Source organism: Triturus cristatus, chromosome 7 (assembly GCF_964204655.1).
Source record: "Triturus cristatus chromosome 7, aTriCri1.1, whole genome shotgun sequence".
Classification (NCBI taxonomy): Eukaryota; Metazoa; Chordata; class Amphibia; order Caudata; family Salamandridae; genus Triturus; species Triturus cristatus.
In genome coordinates this window covers 1775490810-1775503345 of record NC_140590.1, presented here as the reverse complement: position 1 = coordinate 1775503345, position 12536 = coordinate 1775490810, and the positions used below count along the sequence as shown (strand labels likewise).

The window sequence follows — 12536 nt, the reverse complement described above, 5'->3', positions numbered from 1 at the left end:
GTACATTGTACACAGGGAAGAAGCCATCACTCACACCGAGTGGAGGCAGTTGCTGAAGTGGACTGACACATTGCCACATGGTATGTGCTGTGGTGGGCAGAAGCCAAGTGTAAATGTCAATGTAACCAACAAATGGATGGATGAAAGCCCCTATATGTATCTTTAGTTCCACTTTCAGCTGCTGTATGGAGAGGTGGAAGGTGTGTTAATAGTGCGTCTTTTAGAAGGTCTGTCAGCGGGCACTAAGTAGAGCCACATTACAAGTGGGATAAGTGAGAAAACTCCTTTTAACACACACACACACACACACACACCAGAACATAAAGTTTTAGGGCAAACACAGCACCCCTGATATTTTCTCCAGGTAAATTTCTGCAGGTGAAATTTGCTGAAATTTACGGGGGTAAATACCGGGACATGTGCATTTTTTCTGCAATAGGCACCAAAATGTGCATGTTATGACCATTTCTGTAGGGAAACTCAGAAAAGGCACTGATTATCACATCCGATAAATTCTAAAAACCTCTGTACCATAGTTTGTTGGGTTCAATAATTATCCCATCCAACACTGGGCCATTCATAAGAGGAACTACGTTGGTCAGGTAGTGGAATGCCATTGTGGGTCAAGGGATAATTCTGACTGACGGGATAGGGCAGGCCTGGTGAGGGTCGAAGATAGAGCAGAGGGGCTTTCCTGGTGCGTTTAGAGAGGCGGTTGGGCAACCGCAGATACCCTCTTCCATCCAGGACCTGAAAAGAAAATGTCACTAGCAGGAAGTGTTGGATGGTAAGCTCATTGGCAATAACTAGTTCTTACATTTATTTTAAATGATATTGGGAGCAAATGAATGCTTAATTTGCGCCTGTGCCCTAATTGCGCTCATGTTTTTTGGGGCCTGTCCTTAATTTCTCCACACCAAACTTTGATCCAGACCAAGAAAGGGAAAAACACAAAAGGGAAAAAGAAGGAGAAAGAGAAAGACAGAAAAACAACGACACAGGGAAAAAGCAGTGATGGAAAAGAACCAATAGCAGTGAGATAAAGAGGCTAGGTGTGTGTGGTGGTGGATTAAAGAGACATGAGCCGGACTCAAGACTATGCAGACTTGGTATCGGGCACCCGACCTTCAACAGCACCACCATGGGGTCCTGAACAAAACTTCAAGGCTTGGCAAATTAAATACTGGGCAAAATTAATCTGGTAAAATGTATTGCAGACGACATTCTTGATGCAAAGGTTTCACATCGTGCAGGTACAGGGATGGAGACATAAGTGTAGAGAAATACACACAGCTAAGGAGAGGGGCATCAAGAACACTGCTGCAGAAGAGGTTGTAAGTAACAAAGTCACTTTCAAAATATCAACTACATTAAATTTGAGCTAAAATTGTCAAGGTAATAATTTGTGGTCTTCAATATTACCTATGTCAATTCAAAAATGTTTGAATTTTAAAAGTCATTTTTATTACATGCCTTGTTATGATATCTATCTGTATCCTAATAACCCCTTAGTACCTCTTACCACTTCCCATATCTGAGATGTTTAAACCTCAAAACACTCCTTATTGCTAGACTTCGCTGAACACAAAAAAAATCCCTTGTGACTTTTTAAGGCTAAATATACCTGAAACCTAAAAGCCCCTAACTATCCTTTAACACTATCAATCCCTGAAATGCACCAAATACTTATTACCCCTTGACACTACCCTTACTTGAACCCTAAAACCAGAATACTACATCTTCAATGCTACAAATCCCTCACTACTCTTTAATGCTACCCTTCCCTGAACTCTATATCCCCCTTACTACTGATTAAACCTACTCTTCCCTGAAAGTTAAAACGCCCTTGCCACCACTTAACCCTACCCTTCCTTGTAGCCTAACAGAACCTTACTACCACTTACAAACTACTCTTCCAAAAACGTTAAAACAAAACGTATTATTCCTTGAAGCTACTCTTCCCTGAACCTAAAAAAGCTTTACTTACAATTTAATGTAAATCCCCATAACGCTAAAATTCCCTGAACCATAAAGAGCTGTTGCTACCTTCTTATGCTACGCATCTCTGAGCCTCACTACCCTTAATGATACCCCCCTTACCAAGTCTTAACAATATCCTCCCAAAATCTAAGCCCTCCTTACTTCCCCTTATTGCTACTCTATCCTGAACCCTAAAAAATCTTAATACCCCTTAACAATACCCTTCCCTGAATGCTATTAATCCTTTACTACACTTTCACACCACCCATCCCTTGACACTATAAATCATGAACAACCCCTTAACACTATTCTTATCTGAACTCTAAAAAACCTTTACTACCCCATAGCGGTACCCTTTAGGAACCCTAAATGCTCTGAACAAAAGGGTTCATTACGATGGCGGACGGACTTCAGTCTGTCCGCCATCATATTGTATTTGGGACCGCCCGCCTACAAAGCGGCGGTCCCACAGGGTAAATTAGGATGTGACCGCTACTGTGGCAGTCACATTGCCAATGTTTTGTATGGCGACGGGGATGCGCTTTGCAGCACCCGCTGCAAGACAAAACAGACACCCCACACATATCCCTGCACTACATGGCAGGCAGCATGCAGTGTCTACCACATGGTATAGGGATATGTATGGGGGCACCATAGGTACCCCCCAAGGCCTATGTCCCTGGCCCAGGGAATTAGGGGCACCAACTATGGGCCCCTAAACTGTTTCCACCTGCTGTTTTACTGTGGTTTGTCCGCCGCAGCACAACCAGCGGAAAGGGATATTGTAATCCCTACAGCGGTGCCTGTCAGGCACCGCTGCCATTCAGGGAATACAGGGAGGTCCGACAGGCAGTCGGATCAAGAGTGCCTGTCGGGACCATGGCAGTCGGTGTTTCTGACCTCCACATGTCCAATTGCCATAATAATATGGCGGACGGAGATCCCTGTTCCGATGGCCGAAGGACCGCCATCGACAACCTGTCAGTGATGGTCTTTCGGCCATTTTAATAAGGCCCTATATCTTAATGCTACCAATCCCTCAGTCCCACTACCTTTTACTACTCCTAACTACTCCTTGATTCTACCCTTCCCTGAATGGTAAACACCCATTGTTTTCCTCTACAAAAAACAACTCGCGACCACATTTTAAATGACTAATTTAATGTAAAAAAACTGAATTGCACATTAAAAAATTACAAACTACACCAAAAATGTAACATACATTATATTAAAAATACAAACATACCAAATTAATATGATAACTAATGCATATTAAATAAATTGAAAAACATATTTAATACAACTACATTAAAGTAAACAATATTAGAAACCATGATATTTTTATAAACAATATTATATACATTAAAACAATATTCTTACCTTCTTCATTTTATATCTTTGTAGTGACTATTTGTTGCACAATATTTATAGAACTTGATATTTTTGACTCAATATTCTTGTCATTCACCCCTTACCCCGACTCCCAGTACACCTTTGCCTTGCCATTTTTTGTAGTTACAACTACTTTCAATCTATATTTCCAGCAGACAAAACCAAAGGAGATAACTGAATGGTTCATAATGTAGAGGGGATGGGAACCAATCACATTCACCACACATCACACCATTGACCTGTTTTTCTTCTTCTCCCTTCTCTCATCCAGCTTCAGCGAAAGCGTCATATTGGGAACGACATCGTCACCATTGTCTTCCAGGATGAAAACACCCCCTTTGTGCCAGACATGATCGCATCCAACTTCATCCACTGCTACATGGTAGTGCAAGCAGTCCATGGTTTTCAAGGGGGGACTGCCTACAAGGTGAGAGAGAAATGAGTGACTCAGGAGAAGTCTGTCTGTTGGTCGAAGGTTTATTAATCGCTGCCTGGCAATGGCCTCCTGCAGGAGGCCAGCGACTACAGGAATATCTATAGTGTATCGAAGATCCTACAGAATCAATCTGATCTCCTGATATCTTCCCGACTCTACCACTGAGAACTATTTCTCCAGCCATTTATGCATCATGACATATAAATGTACTGCAACAGAAACACAGTGTGGACACCTAATCATAGATTTACTATAACTATTCAAAGAAATTGGCTGTAAAATCTTTGTTTTTCTGGAGTGGTATGAAGAGGTACTTATTAATTCCTCCAGTGTCTAAGCAAATCTGACTCTCCCTAGGCGTATTTGAGTGTTTTAATATTTGTAAAAGATTGGTGAGTTTGAAATTACAATATTCCAAAGAAGTGAGCTAAAAACTATGAAGCACATTTTTTTCTACTTTTTCATGCAACACAGTGCAGTAAGAGAAGTTGCTGCACTGCATTGCGTGAAAGAGATAAAGCAGAACAGCACCATATCTACTAAGCTGAGGTTCTCTCTCTCTCCGTCTGTGCTGGCACACTTTAAGATGACTTGAGCCAACACACACACTTGCACCATAGTGCAATGGGTGTGCAAACATAGGTTTTGGATTGAAAGGGAACCTTTCCAGTGCAAAACAGTGTGTTTCAACATAGTTTAGAACTTTTGAAATTTGGATGTGTGTTGTAGTTAGAAACGTTTTGAGAATGTTTTAGAGAAAATTCAAATCTAAAAAAAAGTTTAGAGTAAAGTTTTCTCTCATGTTATGCATGCCTCGAGGAGGACCAAATCTGACCCGGTGAGGCTGTAGTATGAAGTACTTTCGCAAAGAGTGGATGCACCTGTGCCCACTTTGTGTCTCTTCTTGAAGCGGCAGATGAAAGTACTGATGAAAGTGCAGACTGCTGGCACTCACCGCCACACACTACAGTGAATGCTGACAGGAAACATCTCTATCTCTAGCTGCGAGGTCCTACTGGAGTTTCCTAAGTTCTTCTCTGGCATTCCCCAGGGTCATGGGCGGTGCCCTTCAGAGGCCCTTATGAACTAAAGTTAGTAGATATGCATTTGCATCCTAATCCCATGGGTGGTTGCATGGCAATGCCCATGGTACACCCCCTTGATGCAAATTAGCACAAGGTATTGCAAAGCCATTTGGTGTCTCTGGAAAGTAATTCCCAAAATCAATACTATGTGCTGGTTTTGTGAGGCAAACCTGGCATAAAGTTTTGATAACTATGGCCTTATGGGGCATATTCATAAATGTACATTTAGGGCCTGATTACGATGACGTCAGGAATTAAACCGCCTGACTCCTTACTAGGTGCCCCAAAGTCAGTTTCCGACAGCCCTTTCGTGTTAGACAGACCGAGTCGGGACGGCTGTTGGAATCCGACATCGTAATCGGTCAGTCAGAAACGCTGTCCATTGAGCTGTACGAATTGGCTCCGACCAACTTGGATGCTGAGAAATCTGCAACATAAAATCCCACTTAAGGGGTAAGAAGTAGGTGTTGCAAGGCAATCTCCTCTATGCCTTCTTTTTACCCTAAAAAAGACAGAGATTTACTCTAGCCTTGCTGGGGGCATATGAGAAGGACTTTCTCCATGGGGAATAATAAAGGTTTCATTGCCCCATAGGTCCCCATTTCGAAGGCCATTGCGCCGCCAGTCCGTCACCTTTTTTAACTCACCAGTGGCGCAATGGGCTTGCCTATGTTTAGATGGGCATGTAAAGTCACCCTGCATGACTTTTCATTGGCTTGTAAATATGGGCCTCTTTCACGCATTACTCTGCCTGAAAGGGGCGTTCTATGGGTGTTGTTGTGGGTGTCCCCACACAGCATCCATGGAACCTGACACATTCCCAGATTTACAACATTTTGAAAAGCTGGGAATGCGTCAGAATTCTATGCCTCCCCTGGGCAGGCATACGAGTGACGCAAAAAGGACAAATACTTTTGTTCCTCCTTATTTTTTCCTCTATGCGTGCTGCAGAATGCAGCACACATAGAAAAAGAAAAATGCCATCAGTGATTGTTTTTGTGCAGGAAGTTGTGCCTTCCTGCATGAAAACAATCATCTCTGCAATACACACACCCTTGCAAAATGATGCAAGGGTGCATGCGCTGGCGCATGGCATCTAATAACGTGCAAGCGCTGGGGAAAGCACGCAGATGCGTTGTTTTGTTGTTAATACGATGCATCAGTGTACTTTGAAAATGATGCAACTCAGCGCAGCAAAATGGCCGTGCTGATTCATTTATTTGTAAATGAGGCCCTGAGTCTCCACTATGGGCAACACCACAGAAGCAGAATAGAACCTTTATGGATAGTACTGTGATATCCTCTAATTAGCAAAGAAACTATGTCTTGGTGAGTGTAAGTAGTTTGTTAACATGTGATTACTTTACCTCTTATATGGCAATATTATAAGCTGTTTGTGTGGTGTGTACAAAACTGCAATAATGCTCTATTATAATGGGCTTATGAATGAGGTGAGACACTACAAGACTCTTCTGTTTTATTTTTTCATAAGCAAATTCTACTCTGATTAAATGCTGCAGGAGAAACCTCCAGGCAAAAGCTAACTCAAGCCTCAGTTTTTCCTTTTCTTTCACCACACTAGACACACTGTTGATTACGGTTAGAGATGTAGGTCAGATTAAGTATAGGTGTCTTTGTGGTCCTGATACTCCCTGAAGCGTAGGCAAAGATTCTTTTTTTTCAAAATTTGTTTTTTGCATTTTACACATCTGCACAGGGACTTCCTATGATACGAGCTGTGTCAGGATTAATACAAGTCAGGTAACAAGATCAACATTACATTCAAGACAAATATAATAACTCAGTTACATACTAATACTAATCTCCCTATCCACAGTGTAGGAATTATGTATACAGGAATAATCATATAACGTGCAGTTCGTCAACATCCTATACCCTAATTTAGTCCTACGCTTCTAACACTTCTAAACAACACCCCCACCCTCCTATCCCACCCACCAGGTGTGCCACATAAAATCAGAAATTGTTCTACCGACTGGAATTACTACAGGTTAGTTCCACAAGTGATACTAAAATATTGCTCAGGGAAACCAATCCGTGCCAGGTGCAGGGGAACAGTTCATGTTCAGAGCCTATGTCCGCCTTGCCATACAGTGCCCAGGGGTGAACTATCTATTCCAGTTCATCAGGAACATCAGCCATGGGATCCTCATCGCTCTCATTATCCGGGATCTTCAGAAGCACCACCAATGTTTCCCATGCCCTTGCTGCCTCCAATTCTTTCTCACTCCCCGCTTGTTTTGCTAGCTGCAGCTGAACTATATATACTATACTCCGCCCATTTAATTAATTCAGTCTTCTATCTTTTAACATTTGGGCCATTCTTTGCTTCCCAATGCATAGTGATATCTCGTTTAGCTAATAATAGGCCCAAATCTAGGAATTTTCTTGTGACCTTATTTTTGTCATATGGGGAAACCAATGTGAGAGGCAGGGTCTCCAATTCCCTGTCAGTGATCTCAGTCAATAATGTGACCATGTCTACCCAATAGCTCTCCAGCTGGGGACAATCCCACAACATATGTTGAAAATCTGCCCTCTCCTTATTACAGCGTGGGCATGCTGCTGTTCCAATGTCAAAATATTTGTTGATCTTTGTCGGTGTGAGATACGCTCTGTGCAATACATAAAAATGAACCAGTTGGAATCGGGCATTCCTAGTACTCTTCCACGCCCTTTCCACAAGATCAGCCCAGGATTTTTCTGGAATCTCATTCCCCAGGTCCTCTTTCCATTTTACTCTCAGCACAATCAAAGGAACTAGCATTTCTTGCGTCATGCACTTATAGAGACAGGTGACCGCTTTAAAGGTTCCTGCCTCCGTCAATATATATTGGTACCCCATCGATGTCTGTGGTTCATTTAAGCCCTCCCTCCAATGCTTCTGGATAGCTGCAGCAAGTGCAGAGTGGAACAAAAAATCTCCTCTGGGCAAGTCATATCGTTCCTGTAAGTCACTGAAGGGAATCAAAGTATTGTTCTCATACATGTCTCCTATTGTGGACAGTCCCTGCTCTTTCCAGGTTGTCAACGCTTGCCAGTTACCCCAATGAGGCAATGCATCACACATGGATAAGTGGATTTCAGGTGCATAGGGATATATAATCCGTGCACGTTTCAGGCTCCTATTCCAACATTGCCGTGCTGTTCGTAATGCACCCGGTATAGTATCGAGCCAGATGGGCAATTTCAAGACAATTTGGAACAGTACACGCAGCGACGGGACCCCACCTCCAGTCTCCCCATTCCTCGAAACCCAAACGCTACCTCCTGTGTGAGCCACTGTAGCTGAGGAGCTAGGTAACAAGCCTTGAAGTCAGGCACTGCCAGACTCCCCTCCGATCTCAATCTCTTAAGGACTCCCAATGCCACCCTACTCCAGCCATTTTCCCATAAAAACCCTGTGATCATTGTCTTGATTTGTGTAAAGAATCTTGCCGGTATCCAAATTGGTAGGGTCTAAAAATTGTACAACAATCTCGGGAAGGTCACCATTTTAAGTGGGGCCAAGTGGCTGGCTGCTGAGAGAGGAAATGCAATCCAAAAATCAAAGTTGCCTTTCATTCCTCTGATGGCTCTACCGATATTGCCCTCCAGTAAATCGCCTTGCGTGTGATGTATTTGGGTTCGTAGATACAACAAACATCTATACTCCCACTTCACACCGTCAGTGTCTTGGGAGCCAGCATTAGTCGCGGCTGCTGGGAACAGGCAGGACTTTGCCCAATTCACTTTGAGCCCAGCTACTCTACCAAGATCGTGAAGTAAGCGCTTCACTCCAATAAGCGCTTCACCCGAATTCGCTAAGAACATAAGTAATAGAGTGCATAGAGTGCAAAATAATGAGTCTGCCCATGCACATGAAGGCCATGGTAATGTAGTCCCGTCCTGGCCTGGGCCGCAAGTGGCTCCATAGCTAGGGCAAATAAGAGGGGGATAATGGGCATCCCTGCCTCGTTCCTCGTCCCCCTTCACAGGTATCAGAGATTAACCAGCCCGTTCTAACCCTGGCAGTGGAATTTTTGTATAATAGAGCAACAAATATGCTCCCTAGTCCAAATTTATGCATGACCTGGAACAAGTAAGGCCATTCCAGACTGTTGAATGCCTTTTCTATATCCACTGCAAAAACGGTTGCAGCCTCTTTCTGGTAAGAATCAGCTTCTAAGATCCGTAATAGGCACCTTACGTTAATAGCTGTGTTCCTAGTTGGAATGATCCCGGATTGATCCTGGTGTATTAACTTCGCCATGTAGGGAAGGAGACGGGTAGCTAAAATCCGACTCAGGATTTTATAATCTGTGTTAAGCATAGACAGTGGGTGATATGCAGACCTGTCCCAAGACAGTTTCCCTGGTTTCAACAGGGGAATAATGATTGCCTCTTGAGTTGCCGCAGGCAACTGTCCCGCCTGTTTTGTATTGTTATAAAGTTTTACAAATCTAGGGGCTAACAAGTCGATGTATGTTAAGTAAAATTCAACTGGTAGGCCATCCGCCCCAGGTGTCTTATTCCTTGCCATGTGTTTTATTGCCCCCCTCACTTCCACAAGTGTGATATCCCAACCCAGCATGTCCGCTTTCTCTCTGTCAAGTTGCAGAAGGTCTTCTGAAGTCACAAACCTATTAACATCGTCATCTGCTAGGGTCAATTTACTCTGATACAGCGCCGCATAGTAAGCAAGGAACCAGTCATTAATGCCCTGTTGGGTATAGCAGGCCCGGACTTGTCCCTTTCCGTGTGCACGTGAGTGATATACTTCTTGTAGTCAAAGCAACGCTGACACTCCACTTGTACTGCAACCGCCTCTTTCACCTCTATGAGGTCCCCCTGCCTATCAGACCTCTCAGGACGTTGCCTTTCTACCTCTCGTATACGCTGATCTGCTTCCTGTATGTCCCGCAAGAGCACATTATGAACTCCCAGCGTCTCTGATATGCAGTGACCCCTCACAAATGCCTTAAAGGCATACCATTCCACAGAGGAAGTTGATGCTGTATCAGCGTTCTCTTGAAAATATTGGGCAACTCCCGTTCCCACCGCTTCGTGGAAAACCTGATCCTCTAAGGCTTCAGGGCGTAGTCGCCACTTCAGTATTTTAGGCCGTGTGCGAGACCATTGCACCCGGAGCAGGATCGGTTTATGATCCGATATGGTCCTAGTGAGATATTCACTACTCTGTACCCCCTTGTGTACATCGGGTGAGCAGAGAACAGCATCCAGCCAAACGTGAAGCTCGTGGAGAGCCGAGAAAAAGGAGTAATCCCGAACTCCTGGGTATTGCGCCCTCCAAGTGTCCACCAAACCCCATCGTTGTTGCCAGTCTCTCCTAGCTTCCGCTATTTTATGGATTGGTGCATCAGGGAGTGGAGGATGGGAGCGATCAAGGACAACATCAGAGATACAATTTAAATAGCCCCCTAGTATTACTGATCCTGTTAGTACAGGAGCTAACTTCCCAGAAAGCTGCGAGAAAAAAGCAGGCTGCTCTGTATTGCGGGCATAAATGTTCCGCAATACTATATCTCTACCATCTAACTTCCCAGTGACTACCACATAGCGACCTTCTGGGTCTGTAAGTTGATTCGTGCATTCAAAAGGAACCCCCGCTCTTACCCAAATCAGTACTCCCTTCGCGAATGCCGAGTAATTGGTGTAAAACGCTTGGCTTAGCCACCTGCGCTGTAGGGCCACCCCTTCCTGTGCCATTATGTGAGTCTCCTGGAGCAGCGCAATTTGGTCCCCCATGCGAATTAAGTATGCGTGTATTTTGTGACACCGCAACATTGAATGCATCCCCCGCACATTCCATGAACATTTTAAATCAAATGGAGAACCCATCCTTGCAGTTGAAACATTCTCCCAGTCATTCCTTCTAATGTGACATGCCTGTTCCCAATTAACAACCCCTAAAAGAACTTAAACCCCCAACTCCCCCTCCCCAGGACAGGTACTGCAAAACTAGTCCCCATCAAAACTGTGGTAAATACACAAGGTCCTCTAGTGGCTACAGAGGTGCAAGAGGGCGCGGTTGCCACCAAAGATGTTCTTACAGTGGTTTCGGTAGTAGTCTAAAGTGCACCAGCCCTGAATGGTCAAGGTCACCTTCACCCGGGGGCACACCCAATCACCCCATTTATTATTTCAAGCACCCTGCAGTTGAAACAGATAGAAAAGAAATGCTGTAGTGTGAGGGAGCACATCAAGGAGAGTAGAGAGAGGATAGGAAAGGAAGGGAGAAAGGCAAAACAAGAGAGTATCAAGAGTCCAATGACTCAATCAGTTCAGCGGTGCCTGGGGTCACATGTGGAAGCTTAACACGGCCGCTTTGGGACCTATCCGTGTTGGATCCACCAGATCCTTTCTCCGAGCCAGTGTCTTCCGCCGATGGCGTTTTGTGTCCCTGCAGCATTGTTGTTACCACCTGTAACGCCTCTGCTCTCTCCCTCTCCACCTGTGAGGAACTTGGCTTCTGCGAAGGTCTTCATCGCGTTTGTCTCTGCTGATTCTTCTCCGATTCTTGCCCTCCAGGAGGAGTTGTTTGAGTTTGCATTTCAGGCAGGCTACCAGTTTTATAGTTTTCTATCCAATCCCACACTTCCTTAGTGCCATCACAGAATTGTGTCCGCCCATCTAGTTTTATCCATAGGCGGGCTGGGAACAACAGGGAATATTGGATCCCTTCATCTCGCAAAGCTTTTTTTAACCGCAAGGAAGGAGGTGCGACGCTGCTTAACGTTCAAGGTATAGTCAGGGAACAGCAACACTTTACTGTTGTCCACCGTGAAGGGCCCATCTGTACGTGCTTTTTGCAATAGCATGTCCCTGTCCTTGAAATGGAGCAGTCTAGCTACCACGGGGCATGGAGGTCTTCCGGGTGCCGGGGGCCGAGCAGGAACTCGATGGGCCCTTTCCAAAATGTAAAAACTGGGCTAGACCCTCTGGCGCCACCACATCCCGAAGCCAACCTTCCAGGTATGTAATCATGTTGGTCTCTTCCACTCCTTCTGGCAGGCCCAGAACCCTAACATTGTTCCTTCGGTTTCGTCTTTCGGAGTCTTCGGTTCTCTTCTCCAATACATGGACCCTGTGAGATATATCCCCCATCTGTGTAGACAAAGTCAGTTGAGCTGGTGCAAGTTCCGCCAGTGTTGTCTCAGTTTGCATCACCCTTTCTGCCAGCTATGTATGCTCTGCTTTCAGAAGACCCAGCCCCACCGCCACATTACTTATGTCCTGATGGAGCGTTTCTTTAGTGTCATCAATAGCCTCCAGGATTTGGGCCAACTCCTGCTGGACTGGGTTTTCCATGCCGCCTGGCTAGGCTCTTTCTGATCTGATACGTTCTCCCGCATGCTTACCTCTGGGTTTCCCCATCTTCATACGGGAACAGTGTCCTTCTTAGAGTGTAAAGCCCCTCTTATCAGTCCACCAGGGGTCAACTGAAAGGGTTACGGCCCACCTATAATCTTCGCACTTCTCCGGGTTAAGCCTGCACAGTCTTAATATTCCCCGTGGAGTTTACTCCTCTTATGCCAATTATCCAGTCACTTCCAGTGCCCCTACAAGGGTCCCACCGTGCCCTGCTAGCAATGTTCTTAAACAATGGTTCACATGGTCAT

At 44.8% G+C, this 12536-nt stretch overlaps 1 protein-coding gene across 3 annotated transcripts in view; it reads left to right on the top strand.

The window, feature by feature from the left end:
• The window catches only part of LOC146813071 (rap1 GTPase-activating protein 1-like), a 267450-nt gene that overhangs the window by 204518 nt on the left and 50396 nt on the right, over positions 1-12536 (top strand). For all 3 annotated transcript variants that reach the window (XM_085620062.1, XM_085620063.1, XM_085620061.1), the window contains exon 14: positions 3644-3799. In XM_085620062.1, coding sequence (XP_085476188.1) covers positions 3644-3799 — 156 coding nt within the window. The remainder of the gene's footprint in view (positions 1-3643; positions 3800-12536) is intronic.